Source organism: Gadus morhua, chromosome 13, assembly GCF_902167405.1.
Source record: "Gadus morhua chromosome 13, gadMor3.0, whole genome shotgun sequence".
In the NCBI taxonomy this organism is placed as follows: Eukaryota; Metazoa; Chordata; class Actinopteri; order Gadiformes; family Gadidae; genus Gadus; species Gadus morhua.
In genome coordinates, this window is record NC_044060.1 from 19,766,193 (window position 1) to 19,790,549 (window position 24,357).

The following is a 24,357-nucleotide window of genomic DNA, read 5'->3' on the forward strand; positions in this document are numbered from 1 at the left end:
TCTGCTCGCTGACACTCAGGAGAGTGAGGAGGGCAGCTGGGCACAGGTGAGGGCGTCTGCCACACACAGCTCACCCCTCTGGCACGCTGACACCGCCCCCACCACTCACACACGAACACACACACACACACGCGCGCACACACACACACACCGTGATGATGGGCATCTGGGGCATACTGCACACCAAGCAAACGCACTTTCTATTTCACGCCTGCCACCTTCAAATCAAAGACAAGCGGCCACTCACACGTTTGACTCCCAATGTTCATTTCTTTATGACCATTTATAATATTACAACTTCACCTGCATGTGTGTGTATGGACGTATGTGTGTGTGTGTGTGTGTGTGTGTGTGTGTGTGTGTGTGTGTGTGTGTGTGTGTGTGTGTGTGTGTGTGTGTGTGTGTGTGTGTGTGTGTGACACTGTCCCCTCTGCTGCCCGCGTAGACGCTGGCTTACGGCGACATGAACCACGAGTGGATCGGCAACGAGTGGCTGCCCAGCCTGGGTCTGCCCCAATACCGCTCGTACTTCATGGAGTGCCTGGTGGACGCCCGCATGCTGGACCACCTCACCAAGAAGGACCTGCGGAGCCACCTGAAGATGGTGGACAGCTTCCACAGGTCAGCCAGACCAGCGCCACGGGCCGCACTGCTGCTGTCCGTCTGTCTGTCTGTCTGTCTGTCTGTCCGTCCGTCTCCGTCCTGCCTATCCCGTCCTTTCATCTCCTCCGCGGGGATGGTAGCTTCGGGATATGAGCGAGGCTAATGATGTGTTTTTGTTTTTGTGAGTTGAGCCGAGATGTATTGATATTTATATATACATCCGAGTTGCACATTAGCCCGAAAGAGGTGAACGTCGTTCACGCAGGGAAAACGGCTATAGAGCGGCGTAGACTGACCTGATTAGTCCACGCTCCAGATGAATAATAATCCAGCGGTGCGTGCAGCCCTACACGTCGGCCCTACACGTCGCAGCCCTATTTAATGTAAGCAACGTGCGATACAAATGACTTTCACGCCCATAGGATCAAAAACCCCTTGCACACTGAACACGTCTGTCAACTGATCACCTCGACTTTACATGGGACGCTCCCGAAATGCATTGTGGGTCCGTCCGTGTCATCGGCTCCGTCTCTTGCGTCCAAAGGCTGAAAACGTTGAACTATTCAGGCATTGACGGATCTGCCAGCCAATCAGATCGCTTAGGGCCAATTGCAGACCGAAAGTCTGCGTCTGCAAAGACTACTCCCCCATGCATCCGACACGCCCTCTCTCGTCCGTCGACGGACGTGTACAGTGTGCAAGGGGCGTAAGGAAGCCCTTGACATTTTTTCCTATCATACTAATGATTTTGCTGCGTTGAAACGGCTCGCTGGGAGTTCCTGCTCCTTCACTCCTCCACAACAAACCTATGATCATAACTTATTTTCTGCATACCAAATAATTGCCACCAATCAAAATGTACTTGATCTGTTTAAGTCTTTATTTTATCATGCATTTGGTGGCTAAGTGACAAGATGGCACCAGGCCTATGCTAGTAAAACAAAATTAGATGAAACTAAATTATTAATATTTGAATTTATAATGTCTGTATATCACTGTATATTCATTCATGTTTGTTTGTGTGTGTGTGTGTGTGTGTGTGTGTGTGTGTGTGTGTATGTGTGTGTGTGTGTGTGTGTGTGTGTGTGTGTGTGTGTGTGTGTGTGTGTGTGTGTGTGTGTGTGTGTGTGTGTGTGTGTGTGTGTGTGTGTGTGTGTGTGTGTGTAACAGGGCCAGCCTGCAGTATGGGATTATGTGCTTGAAGAGACTCAATTACGACAGGAAAGACCTGGAGCGCCGAAGAGAGGATAGCCAACATGACATGAAAGGTACCCTTTTAAAAGACACCTACACACACACACACACACATACACACACACACACATGCATGCATGTGGACGTGCACAGATTCACAGTATCATAGTACCACCTTGTGGATTAGTTTAGTAATACAAGGTGAGTGTACGATGTACCAATACTACTACGGCATATACTACCAAACTGTCAACTACATAACGACTGCTAGCTAAATGGATACCCACAAGTAGACAATAATGCAATGACGCATACAATACAATGGCACATAGACATGCACGAATCAATCCAACCCTCTCGACCTTATGACCTTGAGGTCTGCCCATGAACTTGACTCAGCTGTTGTGTCAAATCATAGATCACAACCCCCCCCTATTCACACACAAACACACACACACACGTACATACGCACACTCATTCACCCACACGCACACATACACACACACACACACATACATACGCACACTCATTCACCCACACGCACACATACACACACACAAACACACACACACACATGCGCACACATGCACACTCTCACACACACAAACACACAAAGACAGCCTGTTCCAACTGGATGACAGCTGTGCTTTGAGTTAACAGAGGGAGTGTGCCATAAGTTGGCACTTATGTGGACATGCATATTATAGGCTCCCTCCGTCTCCCTCTCTCTGACTTGCTAACGCTCACTCTCTCTCCCTCTCTCTCTCTCTCTCCTGCTCTCTCCCACTCTCTCTCTCCCGCTCTAACCCACTCTCTCTCTCTCTCTCTCTCTCTCTCTCTCTCTCTCTCTCTCTCTCTCTCTCTCTCTCTCTCTCTCTCTATTTGACTACCCCCCTCTTCTTATCGTGTTGCATGTGTAACCCTACGACACATGTTGCTGGTATGACCGTCTATGTATTTATTAACCCGTACTTATTATGTCACTCTTTATTCCTATTTATACAACAGCATTGCTGAATACTTGATCCTAATTGGTTACCAACGTTCCAAGTCTCAACGGGGAGTCTCGTTATTGCAAAATAATGTACGACGGGGTGGTGATGAAAACAATATGCTGAAAGCACTGCGGCACAATATTACATTTCAGCTGATTTAGTCATGAAAAACCCACAGTGTTATAGATCAACGTAACAACTATATAATATTAAATAAGAATAAAGTATGCTTTGGGGTACTAAGGAGCCTTGGCTGGGAACATTAATTCCCAATAACAGCACTCCCCAGAGTGGCTTATGTCTTACTTAACCTCCTGTGTGTGTGTGTGTGTGTGTGTGTGCGCGCGCTCCAGACATGCTGGTGTGGACCAACGAGCAGGTGATCCACTGGGTGCAGTCCATCGGCCTGAGGGAGTACAGCGGTAACCTGCTGGAGAGCGGGGTCCACGGGGCGCTGGTCTCCCTGGACGAGACCTTTGACTACAGCAGCCTGGCGCTCATCCTGCAGATTCCCATGCAGAACACACAGGTGGGGGAACCCCGTCCGCATCGGACCCCCGCTCACAGAGGGCGTCGACCTAGAGGGCAAACAGGGGGGGGGGGCGCTTGTAACGCGGGTGATTGGTCTGCTCCTTATATGTACTACTAGGGCCCAGAAGGAAAAGTATGTGATTTGGAATGCAGCCTTAGTCTTTCGACTAAGGCTGCATTCCAAATCACATATTTTTCTATCTTTACTTACTTAAATACGATATGAAGCTACCCTTACAAAGTACATATTGTTGCACACAGTATGCATACAATTGGTTCATAGTCATTTCCGGTAATGTGACCGGATGAGGTGCAACATTCTGGTATTTATGGCATACTGCTTTTTCCATACTATGTATTGGGACACACTAAATATTTTTCTAGCGTACTAAATAGTATTGGTATTGGGTCGCAGGGTCAATTACGATCACAGACCTTTTTCACAGCGCTGTCGCAGCAGGGCAACACACAGGTGCAGCCCCCCCGACATTAGCATCGGTCCCTGTGTGTGCTATTCCCTGGTGGGGTCTGGACCTGTGAGCTGGTACACACGAAGAGGAGCCCCGTGGTTCAGGCTTCGGGCCACGCTTGTGTTATCGCCTGTTATGGCCGCCCCGTCATGGAGGGGCAGGTTGGCGTTGATGTTCTCGTGTTTTGGTTGTTTCAGGCGCGGCAGGTTCTGGAGCGGGAGTTCAACAACGTGCTGGCCCTGGGCACCGACCGCCGGCTAGAAGAGGTGACGCCGCCATCTTTATCTTTATCTTTCCTTCCATTTTTAAATCCAGCCACTTCCTTTCTTTGTATTTCTTTTGTGTTTGTTTGTGTTTACAATGTTTAACGTCTTTTTTACTTGGTAGCAGTTAACAATAAGGGAGCATTATGAACCGGGGGTCAAGGGTTAGAGTTTATGCAGAAATGAATACCTTGGTTGTCATGGATACCATTACCTTAGTTAACATGTACACCATTAGTAAACTTGAGCGCCATTAGTGAACGATCACTGCCACATCAGTTCACTGTTGAATAACTCTAAGTCAATGCTTATTGTAGGTCTTTTCTCAGTAACATCTCCTTTGAAGCAGATCATTGATCAAGCGAGCTTGTTCAGTAAACGGGATTTGGTTTAATTAATTAAAAATAGAAGGGGCATTGACACCCGCTGCCTGGTCACCAATCGTATGCCTGCTGCCGCCCCACGTCTCTGAGAGACATGAGCCTCTCCGTGTGTCCCTGCAGTGTGGGGACGACAAGACGTTCCGCCGCTCCCCGTCGTGGCGCAAGCGCTTCCGCGCGCGGGAGGGGGGCGGGGGCATGGGGATGATGGCGGGCTCCATGGAAACGCTTCCCGCCGGCTTCCGCATGCCCTCCATGTCCATGCCCCCCTCCATGTTGTTGGGGAACAAGAAACAGCACCAGCCCGAAGGTTTGTGTGTGTGTGTGTGTGTGTGTGTGTGTGTGTGTGTGTGTGTGTGTGTGTGTGTGTGTGTGTGTGTGTGTGTGTGTGTGTGTGTGTGTGTGTGTGTGTGTCAGTGTCAGTGTGTGTGTGTGTGTGTGTGTGTGCGTGCGTGAATACACCTGCCTGACTAACTGCATGCGTTAACCTTCTCCTCCCCGTTCTCCCCGTCCCGCTCTGTGCCCCGCCCCCTCTAGCTCCTCCCCCTGCGCCTCCGAGGCTCGACCCCTCCACCGTAAGGACCTACTCATGCTAACTCTTCTCTGCTAACTCACAGGCGTGCTAATGCTGAACAGGTAAGCTAACCAAGCGAGCTAGTGCTCACTACTTTAACTCTAACAGTTATGCCTGTACAAAGTGCATCCTGGAAGAACGGGCATCCTTTAACCTTTGACCCTTGCCTTGTTGTAATAATTGAACTGTACTGGATAAACATGTTATACGTGCTGGGCTATGCAAAAATAAAATATTTGACTTTTGATTTTGACTCACAGTATGTTATTAATAATGCGTTCTTTTTTCTATGTCCATCGTTCTGTCTATTCAACTTCTTCCCCCTTTCTTATATCTCTCTCTCTCTTCCTCTCTCTCTCTTCCTCTCTCGCCACTCTCTCTCTCTCTCTCCCCCTCTCTCGCCCTCCCTCCCTTTCTCCCCCTCTCTCTCTCTCCCCCAGTGCATTCTCATTACTTGTATGGACACACGCTTGCGGCCTTTCGAGAGTGATATGCCAAATCTGTGGAGGGCAGCCCTTAGTGCCAGAGGGGTGTCATCGCGGAGCCCCCCCCCCCTCTGTGTCCAGCCTCACCTCTCACCTTTCACCTCTCACCTCTCTCCCTCCGGACATGTGCAATACAGAGTACAAACTCTGACCTCCCGGAGCTTACTTGACCTTTTGAGCGCGCTCGGCGGTCGCTCCGCCCGGTCTCGCGGCTGTGAAGGAGGTTTCTCGGACCTCGGTCTCTCTCCCAGTTTAACCCCAGTTCTCCCAGTAGCCTTGTTATTGTGATCTTGTGATTCTGCTCCCCATTGAGTTTCAGTTGTGGGTCCTTATACCGGTTTCGGGTGTGTGGGGGTTTCGACCTCGATCCAAACCAACACTGCTGCTGCCACCGTCCGACTAGTACAGTGGTGGTGGAGGGACATTGAAACAGACTTAATAGGAATGAATCTTAAAGCTGAAGTGTGTTGGGGCGGGGGGGGGGGTGGTAGCATGGTGTTGATCTGGATTTGGGAATAGACCTGTGTAAATGGCATAATCCTGGTGCACATAATCCCCTTTCGGTTATGCAAGGTATTAACTCATTTATCATCCCTGTACATAAAATGGATGACTTATGTTTTTTATAGAAATATATTGGAAATATATATATATGGAGAATAATATAATGTACTTGCTGTATGAAACCCAATGCCCTGTATTCGGTAGTGACTGTTCTATTTCTCACCTTTCTTCTCTCTGTGATGGGCCTTTCGTGTGTCTACTTCTGTATGCCGTTGATGTGTGGATCTCTTTCGTGGGGGTGTTATGGAGAGTGGTAACTCTGTGTGAAAACTACAAGGACACTTCACAGGTTCATGGGTCCAACTCTCTACTGCTCGACTCCATTTTCTTCTTTCCTTTTTTCTCCCTTTGCCTCCTCTTTTCAAACTATGTAGCTGTTACCACTCTCTCTCTCTCTCTCTCTCTCTCTCTCTCTCTCTCTCTCTCTCTCTCTCTCTCTCTCTCTCTCTCTCTCTCTCTCTCTCTCGCTCACTCTCTCTCACTCTCTCTTTCTATCTTTCTTCCCCCTTTGTATGACACTATGTAGCCTAGAGTAGAGCGAATCTCTTAATATGTACTAGAGTGCGCGTGTTTGTGTGAGTGAGTCAATGAAACCTAATCCTTTTTCTCGGTGATAGTAGGGGATGCGTGTGAGATGCCGGGCCAGGCCATTGAGCTTCCTCCGTGGGGTGTGTGACAACTGTAGCTCCTCCTCTTTGTTGACTTGTTGACTTCCTTTAAAAACCACAAAAAAAAAAGAATCAAACTGTCCACTGCTGCTTGGCGTCAGCCAATGACTTCGACACATTAAACTGCTTCACTTGACGGAGACAACCTGCTCTGACGTCGTCCGTCTCGCCACTCTTTTGAGATCAGTTGCCATGGATATTACAGTCGCGTGCGCACAGGAGTGGTCGTTTTCCTTCACAGGCAGACCTCCTCGTCCAATGAGATCATGGCAATTTTGGTGAACCATCGAAGCGTTGGATGCGTGTATAATATATTTTTATTTTATTTTACAACCGTTTTTTTCAAAGTGTCTAAGAGGTGTACTGTGCTATGTGGCAGCTATGAGTACTGTATGTGTGTCTATTCCAGGTGTGAAATGATGCTGACAAATCAAGATTTTATTATTTGGCTATTTAAAAGTGTACTGTATTTATGACAATATATAGACATAAAGTAAAGTTGTTTTCTAAAGATTTTGTTTTGTGTTCTTATTACAACCACACAAAGACTGTGTATTGGAAATAGTTTAATTGCAATAATTGAACGGAAAATATCACTTTGGAAACATCTACAAATACACAACAATCTTAGTTTATAAAAGATGAGAAAAATAAGTTAGCAAAAAATAGAAAATAAAATAGCAAAACCACTCTGTAAAAAAGGGAACGTATTTACATCATAACCAGTTTAAATTAAGCAAATCTTGGTCAAAACCGCCATGGTACATATTGGCCCCACAAATTAACTCAACGTTTTTAAGCCTAAAGCACACACACACAAAAGAGAACACAACATATCAGGGAAGCTGTCGGAAAAGAAACATTTCTTTAAATAAGGTTAGAAAACAGGTAGAAAATAAAAGAAAGACTTCTAAGATTGCTACATCACACAGACCCACTGTGGTCACTAACGGTGTGTCGTCATGCAGGGGGGCGTGGGGGTCTCAGGAACACATGGACCGCTGGTTAGGAACAATTTAAGAGGAATTCGCTTCTGTCTATCTGACATATTGGAAATTATGAATAAAAGAAAAGAAAAAATGAACAGCAAGCGGCATGACACGAAAGACGAAACCCCTTGGAAAGAAGAAGAGCGGAGGAGGAGAGAGAAAGCTGGAGTTGGAAATCTGCTGATGGGTTTATTGTCGTCGGTGGTCGACCATCCTTTTTATCTTCCTTTCTTCTCGAAATTGAAAATCTCCAGTTCTGTCAGATCTTTGTCTGTGGGAGTACCGCGGGGGGTGGGTGGGGGGGCGGGGGGGTTACTTGGGAATGTCAAGAGGCACCACTGGGTAGGTCCCGGTCCCCTCTACTGCTGAGATGCTGTCCATGATGGAGGTGAGAGAGCGCATGTTCCCCTGATCTGGGGACTCAGCCGCCCCGAGGAGTTCTGAGGAACAACACACACACACACACACACACATTAATGTCCTGTCCAAAGCCTTTGTGCAAGAGTGGGAATGGGTGTGTCTGTGTGTGTGTGTGTGTGTGTGTATGTGCTTTTGTGTGCATTTTTCTATGTGTGTGTGTGTGTGTGTGTGTGTGTGTGTGTGTGTGCTTTGATTTGTGTGTGTGTGTGTGTGCTTTGATTTGTGTGTGTGTGTGCTTTGATTTGTGTGTGTGTATGTGTGCTTTGATTTGTGTGTGTGTGTGTGCTTTGATTTGTGTGTGTGTATGTGTGCTTTGATTTGTGTGTGTGTGTGTGTGCTTTGATTTGTGTGTGTGTGTGTGTGTGTGTGTGTGTGTGTGTGTGTGTCTGTGTGTGTGTGTGTGCGTGTGTGTGAACATTCTTACCCTCATTGCTGTAACTTTGTACACACTGCTCCGGCGTGCTGCTCCACTCCGGGCTGCTACAGCAGGTGCTGCCTGAGCTGGGCTCGCTTGACGACGACACCTGTTTCCATGGAGACATATGCAGACGGTGCTGTCAGTCACCCCGTGTTGTGACAAGTCCTGCACACTCCCATTAAGAAGCGCCTCACACACTGCCATGCAATGTAACACAAGTGCGCGCCCGCAAGCAAATACCGTGAATGGAGGAACGAATGCCGTTTCATTCATAAACACACGCATTAAAATTAGCGCTCGGAGGAATCCAATTTGAATTTTTTATCAATCACTTGCTACTAATGGCATTTGTAGTTATTTACTTTTATTAATTCAAATGTTTCGATTATGTGTGTATGTGCGATCTATTATGGGTTAATTAATGTTGGTAAAGATCAAATGAGCAGTTCATACAGCATACTCCCTAAGTACAATATATAAACTTTGTTAAACCGGTAAGTGAGGTGAAACTAACTGTCCAGATTATTAGACTAGATAAATAATGAACCACACACACAGCAAACGTGACAATACTCAATAACAAAATGCGATGCTTTCTCGCATTTTTCAGAAGAACAAAAAAAAGGAATGTCCTTCATCTAGCCCCTTTAGTTCTCTGTGGAATGTTTCTATTAAAAGAGGTATTCCAATTACAATTATTTTAACTCTCTCTCTCTCTCTCTCTCCAACGTGCGTCATCAACGCCCCCCTCGCCCGGCCGTACTCACCCTGGGCCCGCTGCCGTTGGGCCGGAACTGGCCTCCCTGCAGGCCCGCCGCCTCGCCGTCCTGCTGGTTGAGCGAGGAGACCAGCGCCTGCAGCCTCTCGATGTACTGGATGGCGCTGCGCAGGATCTCCACCTTGGGCAGCCGCTGGTTGGGGTTCATCAGGGTGCTCCTCTTCAGCGCCTCGAACGCCTCGTTCACCTTCTTCAGCCGCCGCTTCTCCCTGAGCGTGGCCGCTTTCCGCCGGTCCATGGTGACCGTCTTGCGCTTGCACAGCTTGCAGGCCCAGGGCAGGCACTGGCCCGGACATTGGGGCTCCGAGTCGGGCGACAGGCTGGAGGGAGAGGGCTTGTCCTCCATGCCCGCCGGGATGCCGCCCCCCAGGCCCACGCCGCCGCCGCCTACGCCCACGCCGCCGGCCAGGCCCGCCCCGCACAGCCCCATCATGGAGCTCCGGTCCTGGTAGCCCGCCTGGTCGTACCCCCCCTGCAGGCGCGAGGGGTAGTAGGAGTCCCCTCCGTCGTAGAAGCGCTGGTCGGGGAAGAAGTACGGGTTGGTCTCGAAAAGCTCCATGCTGGAGGGTTCGCCCGGTAGGGGGGGGGGGGGGGTCTCTGAGGTGTGAGGCGCTAGCCGGGGACGGGATGGGGAGTCCTGCTTCCCCTGCTTGGGTCTGTTTGGTCCCGCGTGAGCTGGGCGAGTGTGTTGGGGGACGAGTGGGCAAATGTACGCCTGTGTGCACGCCTGTGGTTGTGTTTGGCTGTGGGTGTGTGTAAGGGCTGCCTCTCCGTGTCCAGGCTTGAGTTAGTGATGAGAGGAAGACACAAGGAGAACAACTGGTGCGGAGCAACTGTAGGCTGGCATTTAAACCCCTGTGCCTGCTGCGGGATCACAGGGTTAAATTTAGCACCAGTCCCCAGAAATCTGACCCGACGTTTAGCTGTTGCTGCACATCTACACTTCACATCTCTGTTGGGCCTTTTCCCCGGAGCCTTAGGGTCAGTGTGTGTGTGTGTGTGTGTGTGTGTGTGTGTGTGTGTGTGTGTGTGTGTGTGTGTGTGTGTGTGTGTGTGTGTGTGTGTGTGTGTGTTTGTGTGTGTGTGTGCGTGTGTGTGTGTGTGTGTTTTAGAATGTGACTATAGAGTAGTACTGCGTGTGGGTGGGATGGTTGGTATTAAGTGTGTGTGTTCATGTTTAAGTGTGTTTGTGAGTGGGGGGGTGTTGGTGTTGGTGTGTGTACTTAAGTATGTTACTGTGTATGTGTGTGTGTGTGTGTGTATGTTTGTGTGTGTTTTAGTGTGTGTTTGTTTGTGTGTGTGTGTGTGTGTGTGTGTGTGTGTGTGTGTGTGTTTGTTTGTGTGTGTGTTTAAGATGTGTGTGGGTGTGTATGTTTGGCTGTGTGTGTGTGTGTGTGTGTGTGTGTGTGTGTGTGTGTGTGTGTGTGTGTGTGTGTGTGTGTGTGTGTGTGTGTGTGTGTGATTGTGTGTGTGCGTTTAAGTGTGTGTTCCTTTGTGTCCATGATAAGTAGGTTGTGTATGTGAAAGTGTTTATGTGTGTTGAGGTGGGTATCTATGTACGAATGTGCACCTATGTGTAGTATGTGTGTCGTATGTGGCATGTATGTCCAGACTAGGCTTGAATGTGATCAAGTTGCCATAGAAAGGGGATAGATCGCCGCAGATCAAAGAGCTGGGCCCTAACGAGCTAATCCCAGACTTGCGTCCCCCTGCATGACACCCCACGTGAAGTGTCCTGTAGGGGGAGACGGGGGCGGGACGACAGAGACCGTCTGGAGACAGCTGCCCTCTCCACTGCCAGCCAACGCTTAGCAGTGACAAGAAGTTATTTATCTCCTGGTTTAGGAGAGAAAGGAGAGAAAGAAAGTCAGGTGATGTTGTGATTGTGTTTCATCTGACGTAGATCCGACTCAGAGGGCTACGCCCCCTTTCATGAGCCAGTTGGTTCAAATCAATCACCACATATTGTGTTGTTGATACGCACAATGCACATGGCCGTGTGCCATTGTCTGACGATTTTAGGGAATCTCCTTCTACTTAACTTCAAGAGTACATTTTCGGGCCATATGTGCGATATCTGTAGTGTGCATTAACAGCCAGATAAGATTTTCTGAAAGATGTAATTAGAACTAGAGCAGGGGCACTAGCACCTTAAGGTGACTGATACCAGACCCTGCTTTGTCTCCCAGCCAGGAGGCAACGTAGAGAAGGTCTCTGAGAGGTGAATGAACTGGTCCAGGTCGTCCTGGGCCATTCCAGCCAGCCCTTGGTTTGTTAGCATAGCCACCAGGTGCTACGGGGTCCAGGGGATCGCTCCCGGCGTTGCTCCCCAGCCAGCAGGCTGACGCACTTCCTCCTGGCTGGGAGACCTCCACGTAGACAGTTGTCATCTGCGCTGACCGCCAGGAACGGCTACAGCGTATCATTTAGACGGAGCACTCGTCCCAAATGACCGGGGCCAGGAGTGTGATTCTGGAAGGGGAAGAACAAGCCAGGGTTTGGTCAGGGGGCAGGGGGGCCAGACGGTCTAGGGGTGAGGGTCTCCGACGCCCAGCAGAGACCCTCACCCCTAGGTGAGGGAGAGAACCCCGCTGTCTGCGCTCTACCTGCGGGCGTCCCTGAGCACGATGCCTCACTCCAACCTGGGAGATGCCGCTGTAGAATTCTCTTTATTGTCATTGCATATAGTATAGCAAAATGTAAATGTCATCCAGACGGTGCGGTCCACCACTACTAATATACACTGTATATGAAAGGTCTCCCGTCGGCTGAAGTTGGGATTCGCGCTACAAAACGTAACGTTGTCAAAACAGACGCACAAAAAACGCACAGAAGAGGCACCGAAATGGAGAGCTTCGATTGGCTGTGACTGTGCGTGCCGGAATATGCCTCGACCTGCTCTTAAAATGACACGCATTCAAAAAAAATCAAAGTGCTGCACATAGGTTAGGATTGGAAGCGTCCCGACGCTGCCTCCCCAGGGAGCGGTGGGGCGCAGTGATCTAACGGCGGGGGGGCTCGGGGCCGGCCGGTTGGTCCGGGTGGCGGCCGTGCGTGCAGGGTTTGCTGTGGGCTGTCAGGTTAGGCCGTGATGGATGCTCACTTATGGTGGGGCGAGTACAAAGAGCTCTGTGTGGAGCTGGGGGCCACAGCGGGAAGGAGGTGGGGAGGGCAACGGCAGTGTGTCCGAGTCACTCATAACGGCCCTCGACCCCCAACCCCCCCCCCCCCCCCCCCCCTCCGTGTCATTTAAAGCCATTGTCAGCAGAACCCAGGAGTCACTTTAGCATTCTAAATAATAACAGCGGAAAATAACATCAACAAAGGTTTATGGTTCAGGGTCCATGTGTACTTTAGATTCAGTTTGGTTTATTTTTGTTTAGTTTAGCTTAGTGTAGTTTAGTTTAGATAAGGTGAGTTGGTTCAGTCTATCTCAGTTCAGATTATAACAGTTAAATTAAGTTTAGTTTAGCACAGCGCCATAGAAAACTGTTTGAATCCAACACAACTTGAAAACAGACTTAAGAAATAAAAGGCTTAAAAGGAAGACAACAATTAAAGCTACACAACAGCACAGTGATAAAAAGTTTAGTCCTAAATGTTAATGGTATTGTATGCCATCCAATAACAGCATTTGATGTCCTGACCTTGTTTTAGATTATTTAAATGTAACGGCCGTTATCCCTTATGCTTTTTGCCTATTTATAACTATTTATTGTAAACATTGAAAGAGCAAGCAAGTAGGAACAATGGGATTTTCTTGTGTGCTTTTTACCAAAGGTTAGCAGCATTTATTTTGGTCTGTGTGTACAGGGGTGGTGCCCTGTCACCAGCCCCGGCTTTCAGCCTCTCCGCAGTGACAAGCAGCAGAATAGTTCACAACAGCTGGGAGGGAATGATGCAGAACGGACGTTCACGCTAACGTTTACCAGTGGCTTGCCTCAACATGTTGGATGGGGGGGATTTATGGTGCGGAGGTCTGTTCAGGACCTGTTTGATGCCAGATAAGAGGGATGGATGAGGCGTGCTGTCAGAGTCTCGGTATAGTCGATGCAGACCATGGTAGAGACTGATGAGGCTGAGCCTTTGTTAAAATAGGGCTTGTGTATCACAACGTATCATATCTCAATGACCGTTGTCCATTTGGGAAGCATAGGAGTGTTGGAATGTTAGTTATTGTGTTGTGGTCCTTATTTTTTAATGAATGGTGTAATGATTTTTCATTATGGGCAAACATTGTTGTGTTTGAAACTGGGAGAGGTTTCAACAATACTGAAACAGTCTAACCCTAACCCATTACCCTAACCCCAATGCATTGTAATGAATAAGCCCTATAAAGTGAAAAAAGTAAATAAAAGCAGCAGAAGACAAAGCAACAAAATGAGGAATACAATATAATTTTTTACATATGCATAACAACATTTATGAACACAGACCACCATGCAGCCAGACCAGTGATGCAGGCTTATCTGTATTGTACGCATGACTGGGGTATCCAACATTTTACCCCAAAGTGCTATACATGATTGGCTCTCGATATATATTAAGCTTACAACTAGTGTAGACTATAATAAATGATCAGAGTCACCTGAAACTATTATGAAGATTGCTTTTCCTCCCCGAGAGGCGAGGGTCACCCTAGTGACAGGTCCCTTTCTACGCTGTGTGTTCCAAAGAAAGTTAGGATTCAATTTACATGTCTACTGTATTTATCTACATCAAAACCATGACAGCTTTCAGGTTGTGCTGTATAGTGTGCTAAGGCAGGATACCAGTTTAATCAAAGCGCTTCTATCCTCAGTACACCCTAAAGCCTGTCCACCATGCTAATCGGTAGCGCTCTTTGCTCCCATTCATAACCGGCTCCGCTCGAAACAACATGTTTACCCTCAGCAGAACATTACCAGGACACGTTCATCTGACAGACACAGGTGAATAGTGAGCATCTAGGGTCTGGCTCCTACACTACACCCCTATAACCCCCCCCCCCCCCCCACACACACACAGACACACCCCCGCCCCCTCCCTCCTCTATACAGATTCTGTTGAGTAATGGACCTTACATAAGCCCCTGTGTCGCGTCATGTGACGGATGGGTAAAGGTGATGCGACACTATCGCCCCCCCCCCCCCCCCCCCCCCACACTAGAATTCTCCAATTCATTCCTTCAGAATGAAATGAAGACCACCACCCCCACCCACACCTGTGATTACAGAGGTCCCACTGGGCCCCGTACGGAAAGCCATCTAAGTCAGGGAGAAACAGTAGTTCTTGCCTCCTCACTGGGGGCTTTTATCGTCGAGTAATCCCCTACAACAAACAGAACGGCCAGCATGCGCATACGCAGCTGTCGCAGTCTTAGTGCAAGTGGTGTCAAGTTAAATCACAAGAATGGGCTGAGCCCCGGAGCCCGGCACTGCCCTTCCCTGGGTTGGCATCTCCAGCCCTGGATCTGCATTTATACTCCTACCACCTACGCACGTACCCAACAGAAATGCACTTTTTTATTAAGGGCTTCTTTAGGCCACGTGTCAAGCGTTTTGGAGGCATTTCAGATAATTTGCCAGGGCAATTTCACCAAATGGTTGCTAAGCAATATTACAGCAATATTGAATGATGGCAATAAAACAATTTAGATCAGCTTGCGGAGTAAATCTCAATTATCTTTTATTTTACGGGTGTGTTTAGCCCATTAAACCCTTCATCCCATTTTCAAGGGCAATCAAAAAATTAAGGAAAGAATGCCCGGAGCCCCTGTTAATTTCTGACCACATGGTTTCCACAATTTTTACCCCAAAGTGCTTTACATGATTGCCTCAATATAAGACTTTATTGTGTTGAAGTGTAGACTATAATGAATGATCACAGTCCCCGGTGATCAATATCGCATCGCTCCCCTATGAAAGATGATTCACTCCAGACAAAGCTATTGCACAATCAACCTCCATTTCCCCCTGAATTCTCAGGCCAAAAAACGCAACCACACAAAAGAAACACACTGACGCTACTTGGAAACGAGGGACTTCGGAGTGCATCAATGGTGTATTAATCAAAATCCTAAAAAGGAGGATTGCCAATTAGCACTGAGACATTACCACAGTGTCAACCCGCAATCAACATAGCATATCTGGGAGGCCTAGTGGTGAACCCTGTCCGGGCCGGCGGACGCTCGCTGGGACAGAATTCTTCCTGTGGGTGTTAAGTGTTATAGCCCCGCGGAGCGATGTTGTGAGATTGGAGCGCAGGGCTGCACAGAGAACTATGTCTGACCCAGATGCCAAGCCAGCTCCGCTCTGCCTGGTCCCCTCTGAGGGCCAGACAGGGCCCCGGTCCTGGGCCTGACCGCAGCCTCTCTGGCGGCGCTGCCTTGACCCTGTTTACTTGGTGGAGTCGCCCCCCCCACCCTTCCCCTTTAAACATTACTCATGTCTACCTTGTCTAATAATTCCACTTTTGTATTTTCTTTGTCCACCACTCTTAACCCCATCTTTGTTTATCTCCGGCTTCAGTGACCTTCTCCTGTGTCAGTGGAGGGGCACATATAGTCACCTTGTTTCTTGAGCGGACAAATAGTCTGACACACACAGTGGAAAAGTGTGTGTGTGTGTGTGTGTGTGTGTGTATCAGCGTGTCTGTGTGTGTATTTGTGTATGTGTGTATGTATCAGTGTGTGTGTCTGTGTGTGTGTGTGTGTGTGTGTGTGTGTGTGTGTGTGTGTGTGTGTGTGTGTGTGTGTGTGTGTGTAGGTGAGGGGAAAGATCCTAGCCGTAAAGATAGAGTTACATGTCTAGCGAGACGCGACCAAGGAAGAGTCACAGCGGGTAAAGAGGCTGGGGCTCACTTTTCGGCAGGCATGCAGACGGTCCGTCCAAGAGGGGAAAAGTCACAGATACCGTGCGTGCTTTGCGCGACCCATTCCGACCGTTCCCCTTACACCACAGCAGCTTGCGATTGCAGGATGAGGTGGCAATAATTCCTCCATAATGGTCTGATAGCACCGAGATAAGGAGAGATCCTGACCCTCCTGTGAACTTATTCCACAAAGCCAGATCTGCGGTGGAGCATCCCACAAATAGCAGAATCATAAAAGATATTAACGTTTAGAATGTCCTCCGACAAGAATCAGAACAATGTGAGCCACCGAACCTCACGGCCTAACTATTTATTTTCTTTTTTCTCCTTCAGGAAGTGTTGCTTACGCATACAGAGAATGCATTCATGTTATTCTGGGATGTTGGGCTGGAGGTAGTAGTGTCACCATGGAAACATGTAGATCCCCCTTCTCAACCACTCCCTAGGTCATGCCATTCTAATGACTGCTATGAGTGCCATGTTGCCCGGGCAGTTATGTCGTCCCGGTTGGTAAGCCCACATGTTCCACTATCCCCCCCCCCCCCCCCCCCCCCCCCCCCCACGGTGTGGGTGCCAGACTCCATCCCCCAAGAGCAGAGCACCCCATTCTTGAAGTGAATACGCCACATGTTCCGGATGGTTCTTAGATATATGGAATAGTATAGTGGAGAGCGTCAGACACATATTAGTGTCCCCGGAATTCCCTCTGCCTTGAAGCAAGGTGATGGAAAGCATTTGTAGGAGAACGTGAAGAACTCTCACCAAGATTCATGGAACAAATTTAGCATAGCCTCAATGGGGGCTGCTTAACGAGGCTCCTCTTCTGTCCCCACCTTTTCACTTTGGTATTTCGATTGGCGCCCTTGTTTCTGTAAAGCAATTTGGGAATCAGGTTTATGAAGATTCAATATTTATTGGATCAAATGGAGATAGGTCAAATCTGGGTTTGAATGACTGAATAACCAATTACTTGTATTCAATAATACAACTTATGAGAGTATATAATATCATATGTATTTTCTGTTCTGCTGTCCTGTCTCCAAGGACAAAAGCGATATACTTTGTAGTACAATTTCCTCTATTTAACTTATTTCTATTGGCTGGATGAAAGGAACCTTTTTGATGGCAGATTTTATACTTGTGAAAGCAAGCAGAATATTTAGTGGAAGACCGATCTGCAAGGTGACTTAAATATAACTAAATGTCTGACCACTGTGACGGTACTTGTGTTGGCTTGTAAACCTATGAGGGTTTGGCACTTTGTTTGCATGACACAATTATTAATTTTATATGCATATAGTATAATATAATAGAGTATATATAAAGGTTATGAAACAGGTACATATCACCCACTCACGTTCCCCTTTACTTTATTGAGTTAGCATGTTAGTCAGTTAAAGTACACTCCGTCATCTTTAATAGAGCTGTAGTTCATCACTTGCTTCTTATTTTTATTTATGAGGTATGTCTGATCATAAAAGACGTAATAAAGGTTGTTAGAAATGTTGAAAAAGGAGAAGGCGACGCGAGTGGTAAACTCAGAATAGACCAGGCTTTACTTGTTTGGAATTTGATGGACAGGGAGTCACATAGGGGACTTCCCCAAAAAACAACCCCTCGAGAGGCAACTTTCCACCGCGGCAGATTAATTATAGCAGGTCCTGATTGGCCCTGACAGGTCATCCGCCATAGAGAAGGCAGTGTGATTGCACCCGCGTAGCAGTGAAAGTGCAACACGGAGGAGCGTCCCAGCAGTGAGAGGAGTGACGAGGCAGAAGAGAGAGAAGGGCAGGTGTGAGGGCAGCGCTGTCGCTAGGGAGAGGAAATGACAGCTGGTCAGTCTTACAAAGACTTATTATTTAGCCCAGACAGTCCATAAACGTTTTTGTTTGTAAGAATATTTTTTCGGAATTGACACTTTATTTATCAAAATATGACCTACAGTGGAAAACAAGTTACAAACCTTATGCAATCAATCGTCTACAAAAAGACGATTGATTAATTGTTTATACCAAAGTATATATTGTTCTGATTATCACAGGTCAAAGCAGTGGAATCATTTATTGGAGGTCATTTTATTTGAAGATTATTATTTTTATATTTTTGTTGAAGAGGTTAACATTTTTTATTCAATATAATAGATAAATTCAATGTATTCTTTCTGTATTTCCAGCGGATTGCTAATATAACTAATCAAACCACACTGCGTGCTGAGTTTCTATACATAGCCTCCTCGCCCCCTGCTGGCAGCAGGGTTCATGGCACTGGAAGGACTATGCAGTAAATAAAATATCCATATCCTTTGGGCTAAGCAAAACTAATGCATCAATAAGCCTTCACGCAAGATCTTGGGAACCACACACACAGAAAAAAACAAGTTACATGGCAGTGTAACGCATAAACCCTCTCAGACCTTACTAGCTATTGAAATGTCCTTTCAGGTAAATCCAGAGAAAGTATTCTTCTTCAGCTTCCAATGAGCCATCATTGTGTTCATTGATCTTTCCCGTCTCATGGCTCAACTGAACAACTGCAGTGCACCATCAGGGCACGGCCTCTCATTTCCAAGTTGCAGGTGTACTTCTCAAGGATTGTAGCACCCTTGTAAATAACTTAAATTACAATTAATAATTTGCCATAGCTACAGAAGAAAGGTGGAGAATCCCTTCTCGTATATGAGAGATGGCACATCGTACTTGTCGTTGGCTAGCTTACAATGTCACCCTTTAAGAGAACAATACAGCATATAAATACTTCAATTGTAGTCCCAAACAGATTCACTTCAACTGTTGAAATTGTTACAATTAGGAACAGAAAACAGGACTTTAAATCACCAAACTTGTTATAGCCCACTCACATATTAATAAAACAGGACATAAAATAAATGTACTTTGAGGCCGGGTTTTGTTTGTAAGGTACTCTGAACGTCGGAAACAAAAGCAAGGTAAAAAATATGAGATTTTATAGACCTCCATCCAAATAGTGTCAATCTAAAGCAGACAGGGAATAGATCTTAATCCCCAAAGGAAAGGGGTTGGGAGGGCCTGAAAGAGAAACCAGTGTTGAACCAACGAAGGAACGACTGGTTGTTCTGAAGAACCTAATAAACATCTAATAAACACAACCGTCCACATTGTGGACATGCAATAAATTAAATAAATACCTCATTGTATACCTCCTTTTAACTGAATGCAGCAGAGAACATTGGCCTTCTTGAGAAAAAAATTAAAGTTGAGGTCAAATAAAAGACGATGGCACCCATGAGCGAACTTCCCATCCAAGTGCTAGGTGTTTTGTTAAGCGTGCGTGTTGGAAACTATTACCCATAAAATAAGTAATTGTTATGACATGGGGGGGGGGAGAATAGGGGTTACATTCAATTATATTACAAATATCTTGATCACCCTCTGGATGATTTTCCCGCAGCCAGGGCAGGGGGCGTGGGACTTGTGCAGCCTCTTGGCACAGGTATAGCAGGTGATGAGGTGGGCGGTGCGTCCGTGAATGATGTTACCGTTGCGCGGTCGCACCTGACACAGCTGGCAGGGCTCCAGGAGGGCCTCGGGCCTCACCTCCACCTCCATCTCCATGCCCACGCTCTCCTGGCTCTCGCCCCCCGACACGGCCTCCTCCTTGGTCAGGCCGAACGCCAGGGGGCCCTTGCCCAGGGCCGAGCCCAGGGTGGGGAGCGACCGGTCGGGCCTGCAGTGGGAGGGCAGGACGACCGGGTCCGATACCGTGCGGCTGCAGTCGGGCACGTCCAGCCCTGCGTCGCTGTCGTCCTCCTCGTCCGGGGAGCCAAACGAGCCGCGGGACGGGATGTCGGGCACCGAGAGGGCGTGGGCGAGCAGGGGCACGTCCTTGTACCAGTCCTTGCGGAGGGCCCAGCAGCGGACGCAGTACCTCTGGAGAGGGGTGTTGTACTTCTTGCACTCGGTGCACTGCCAGGCGTCCTGGGAGGGCGGAGCGCGGCACAAGAGCGTCAACAAGAGAGCGCGGCGCACTTCTCCAACCGAGAGACGCGTTTGACACAGAAATGAGAGCGGGGACTATGAGGGAGGAAACACAGACCTGCGTGGAGACGTCCGTGTCCGTGTCGTCGCTCAGACACTGGGAGTCCTCGTCGGGCTCCTCCTGGATCTACCCCCGACCAAAAACATTCAGCAAGAGGTTATAGAAGAACACACCCTGCTCCCCCCCCGCTAACCAGACGACCAACGAGGCCAGCGACCTACCTCTCCGTCGGCCTTGTCCTCCTTCCCTGCTCCCGTGCCCTCCGCCTCCAGGCAGGCCTCGCCCTCGCCCTCGCCGCGGCCGCCGGCCTCCAGCGCCGCCTCCTTCATCTCCACGCTCACCCCCTCGCCCTCGCCCTCCTCCAGGAACCACAGGTCGTCGCCGGTGGCGTCCGACACGGCCGCCGTGTCCCGCTCCTGCTCGGCGGACAGCGGACCCCTCAAGTCACGGCAGAGGTGCACGCTCCCGCCGCACCGCCGGCCTTCATGTTACAATATGCTTACTCGGTTAGTGACGATGTCCGTGGAGCCGTTACTCCTGCGGCTGTGGTTGCTGCCGACATTGCCCAGGAACCACCATGGCAGGCCAGAGAGGTCCCACTCGTCCAGAGTAACGTCTAATTTGGGCCGTTTGCAGGCTGACCGTGGCAGGCCATCTAGTGAGTCTGTTGGGAAACCAAACAACTGTTAAACGTTGCAAAATAGAAAAAAGGCCCGTTCAATCGTCTTGCTCGGATCTCAGACCTCGACAAACATCCCGATATCACTTGGAATAACCCAACCTTACTGTGGGGTTTGTGTGCGGATGATGGCTGGTTTAAGCAGCCTCACCTGGCCCGGGTCAGACTCTGGGGCTGGTTGAGGATGCACACCGGTTTACATTGAGCGAACAATGAGCACAGGCTGAACCAGCCATGGCCACACACTCAGTGAGATCTCCCACATAGCAGGATGGATTGTGGCAACAGACGTTGCTACCGTTACCTTGGTCACACTCCCGGGGTCGTCTCTGGGAGGGGGTCGGCAGGAGGGGCCTTTCCCTGCCGGGCTCCAGTCCTGCGACGGCCCCCACCCCACCCGTCTACGTTGGACAGAGGAGAACATCAAGCATTAGAGAACAGAGCGGTAACTGGGCACAAGGGGGGCCCACAGCTCCATCACCAGAGGGGGGCGGGATGGGAAACTGGATTGGTTGGGATGGGGGACGGGTAGGCGGGGGTAGGGGTATAACCAGACCTCCTTGGTTCTAAACAATGGCCTGGGCAGGTGGGTTAGTACAATGTTGTAGACGGGGTGAAAGCTAAAGGATTTGGGAAAGGAAGGAACTTAATTTGGTTTAATTAAAAAATGTATAGATGCCAGATTGCTGAATACTCCAGAGGAGCCCGTTTTGGGATACACTTTAGAAATAATCGACCTACATCCAATTTTTTTATAAAGATATTTGATAATTGGTTGTAGGAGGGTTTTGGAAGCCTTGTTATGTGGGACATAACTCACTAAAGGGATTATATTGTAACCATTGAGAACCAATGCCTGTTGCACAGGCTGCATCAAAGCTCTTCACGGCTAATGCCGAGTGGCCTTTAACAAGTTATTAATGTGCAGTCAGGGGAGTTAGGGGCGGAGGGGTTTGGGAGAGCTGGGGTAGGAGGACAAAAGAGGAGGATACCGAGTATCCTTGGGGCCTGCCCCTGGATCACGAGCTGCGTTTCCCCCACGGGTTCCGGTGCAGAGAAGAGATCTCTGTGACAGACAGAGAGAGTGACTCTGCCCCCCCATCCACTGGTTGGAGCTGGTGCGTCACACAAGAGTGTGGGCAACGCGGCCAGACCAGTGCCACGGATGGGGTCGTACAGAGACGGTGCCACTCTGTACAATATGCACACCAATGAAGACAGCAGCCAAGGCCCGCCGCCCCACCGCACACAAGTCAACAGCAACCGAGGGAACTTTAGTTGGACCGCGTTGAGGGACCGCCGAAGTCAAAGGTGTCACACACACGGTGGACAAAGACTAACTGGAGCCAAAACCAGTGCTGATGTGAGCCGGAGTTGTGTGTGGTGGGGTGACAGGACGGATGGGTTTCTGTTTCTTCCGAGCACCATGTTTCTGTTTTACCTGACCGCGATCCTCCACTCCGCTCTCAACACACTCACGGCCCAAAGAAAGATTCTCAGCAGCGTCTGCATTTCAAATGAGACACAGTAACAGAAAGAGCAAACCATCCCACCCTTAACATTACTACTTTTGGTTTAAACCCAGTCAGAAACCAATCACTCAGCCATTGTCTGCCGTCGGCCGTTCCAGGCTCAGCAGAAATAGAAGAAAAATAGATGCTGTCATCTGCCAAAATGAACGGATGCACTGTTGTACACACAACAAACAGAAAAGGCTAACAGAGGAAATTGGTGATGAAGAAACATTTACTTCCTGTTTCTGTAAAACAAGTTCATCATTATAGGTAAATATCCCAATACTGATGTTGTATTTAAGTCACTCAAACAAAAAGGGGAAAAGATAGAACAGAATTAATATGAATCAGAATAGCACCATGAATGAACAAAATACAGTAATGTTATACAACGCATGACAGAACATGACGAATATGTTCCCTCCAATGTTCTACAAAAAACAAACATGCCATACATTAAAATGTATAAATAAAGCACTTACTGCTAGCCCCAACCACCACCAAGTGCTTCTTCAGCATTTCATACACCGGGCTGTAATCGAAAAACGATGCACCATTTTTAAAATAGAGAAAATGCACATTTAAACAAGGCAATGCATAACTGAATTAGGCCATTGTGTGGGGTTAACCTGTATTTACCTTGGATTTTTGACTGAGAAGCTATCCACTTCAAGCAGTTCCCCAAGTGGGTCATCCTGACAGTGCACAATGTGCTGTCTCTGCTTGTCATACAGCTGCCTCCCCATGATGTATTGTCCCAGGTAATGCATCACCTATAGACAAAAAAAGAAATGTATTGTATAAAACCACGTTTGGAAAAGGGGCAAAATGTCAGTGTTGCTGCAACACTACTGCAAGTGAAACATGTCCAATGCGAGACGTAGTATTTTAATCCTTATTTATAACAACCAACCTCTTTAAGGGTAAATACATTTTCCTGGGCTCCAGCAACACGCAGGATTTGCAGGAGAGGCGCTTTTGGCTGGACCTTAAATAGTAAACCTTTCTTTAAGCATTGATTGCACATTTTTTAAACTACAGTTAAAGACAATAAGAACGTCATTAAATTCGGATTCTTACCGGACTCCCCTCTCCAGGTAGTGTTCTGCATGAGCTCAGGGGCTGGGGTGATATAGAGCTCATATTAAACCAGCCGAACCTGAAATACAGAAAGGAACATTCAGTTATAACGTATTGTTCCAGAGCCGTAATATTAGCCTGGGCCACATATGCATGCATAGCATCATGCTCATTTGGACTTATCCGCGCTTATTCCTATATAACTGTCCCCTGGCGGCGTGGTTGAAAGGATGTTGGGGTTAAGCAATCTTTGTCTTCTGTAACGTAATTTATGTTCATGGAATAATTATGAATAATCCTTAACAGCGTAAAATCATTTACGGCGATGAATGTCCTGTAGGGCTTGAACGTAGAATAAGGCATTTGTTCGTACACTTTATCTAAGTTCTCACTAATGTACACACGTTTTAGCAGGTGGCCAAACAATCATGATGCTGGTGGCGATGCGCGTTAACTCACCCATTACGAAACACGCTAACTGAGCTAACCAGCTAATCCAACAATAAAAAGCAAATCACTTATATTAGCTAACCTTCGTGGACAGACATCACGCCTAACTTTATTGGATATTACATTATTGCTCGCGGTGTGTTGCTCTGGTTGGCCAGAGAAACAATTATTGACTATGAAAGCGCAAATACTACTGAACATGTAGCATCAAGTAGGCTCGAGAAGATTCAAAATGATGACGGATACTCAAGTTCCGCGTACTAGTCCAGACCTGTCCCAAGGAAAGTATGGCGCCGCCTACTGGTGAACAAACTCAAGTACACGAAGATCGTTAATAGTCACGTAGTTCAGTCTAATATATTTTCGTGGCTTGATGTATAAAATGAACCTTTCCGGACATATCTCAATATCTGTTATCAGAACTGATATATACACT

At 48.0% G+C, this 24,357-nt stretch overlaps 3 protein-coding genes across 10 annotated transcripts in view; 1 reads left to right on the top strand and 2 right to left on the bottom strand.

Annotated features, from left to right (window-relative positions):
- Positions 1-7,238, top strand: part of ppfia4 (PTPRF interacting protein alpha 4) — a 56,998-nt gene extending 49,760 nt beyond the window's left edge. For 4 of the 8 annotated variants that reach the window (XM_030375178.1, XM_030375177.1, XM_030375182.1 and 1 more), the window contains 8 exons: positions 20-46; positions 446-621; positions 1,774-1,871; positions 3,146-3,321; positions 3,991-4,059; positions 4,560-4,746; positions 4,974-5,072; positions 5,451-7,238. In XM_030375178.1, the coding sequence (XP_030231038.1) occupies positions 20-46; positions 446-621; positions 1,774-1,871; positions 3,146-3,321; positions 3,991-4,059; positions 4,560-4,746; positions 4,974-5,032 (792 nt within the window). In that variant the 3' untranslated portion in view covers positions 5,033-5,072; positions 5,451-7,238. The remainder of the gene's footprint in view (positions 1-19; positions 47-445; positions 622-1,773; positions 1,872-3,145; positions 3,322-3,990; positions 4,060-4,559; positions 4,747-4,973; positions 5,073-5,450) is intronic. The other 4 variants (XM_030375175.1, XM_030375179.1, XM_030375180.1 and 1 more) reach the window with 2 other exon arrangements.
- A 44-nt stretch (positions 7,239-7,282) lies between these two features.
- On the bottom strand, positions 7,283-10,534 carry myog (myogenin). Its single transcript, XM_030375184.1, has 3 exons — positions 9,322-10,534; positions 8,561-8,660; positions 7,283-8,156 (listed from the first exon to the last, which is right to left on the bottom strand). Exons 1-3 carry the CDS (start codon positions 9,889-9,891, stop codon positions 8,029-8,031), a joined length of 798 nt encoding a protein of 265 aa, XP_030231044.1. The 5' UTR covers positions 9,892-10,534; the 3' UTR covers positions 7,283-8,028.
- Positions 10,535-17,717: 7,183 nt separating this feature from the next.
- Positions 17,718-24,188, bottom strand: mdm4 (MDM4 regulator of p53). The gene is made up of 11 exons (XM_030374407.1): positions 23,931-24,188; positions 23,472-23,550; positions 23,305-23,379; positions 23,031-23,164; positions 22,874-22,923; positions 22,319-22,383; positions 21,182-21,278; positions 20,702-20,862; positions 20,420-20,614; positions 20,256-20,324; positions 17,718-20,137 (listed from the first exon to the last, which is right to left on the bottom strand). Exons 2-11 carry the CDS (start codon positions 23,532-23,534, stop codon positions 19,565-19,567), a joined length of 1,482 nt encoding a protein of 493 aa, XP_030230267.1. The 5' UTR covers positions 23,535-23,550; positions 23,931-24,188; the 3' UTR covers positions 17,718-19,564.
- Between the last annotated feature and the right edge of the window lie 169 nt (positions 24,189-24,357).

What these genes read in the sequence shown, in the direction of transcription:
- mdm4 (XM_030374407.1), bottom strand. Translation starts at nt 23,534, where the DNA reads ATGAGCTCTATATCACCCCAGCCCCTGAGCTCATGCAGAACACTACCT. An exon ending in TACCTGGAGAGGGGAGTCCG is followed by an intron (nt 23,380 to 23,471) that starts GTAAGAATCCGA and finishes TTACTATTTAAG; the next exon opens with GTCCAGCCAAAAGCGCCTCT. An exon ending in GAGTGGAGGATCGCGGTCAG is followed by an intron (nt 21,279 to 22,318) that starts GTAAAACAGAAA and finishes TGTCCAACGTAG; the next exon opens with ACGGGTGGGGTGGGGGCCGT.
- myog (XM_030375184.1), bottom strand. Translation starts at nt 9,891, where the DNA reads ATGGAGCTTTTCGAGACCAACCCGTACTTCTTCCCCGACCAGCGCTTC. An exon ending in CCAACGGCAGCGGGCCCAGG is followed by an intron (nt 8,661 to 9,321) that starts GTGAGTACGGCC and finishes CCATGGAAACAG; the next exon opens with GTGTCGTCGTCAAGCGAGCC. An exon ending in ACAAAGTTACAGCAATGAGG is followed by an intron (nt 8,157 to 8,560) that starts GTAAGAATGTTC and finishes GTTGTTCCTCAG; the next exon opens with AACTCCTCGGGGCGGCTGAG.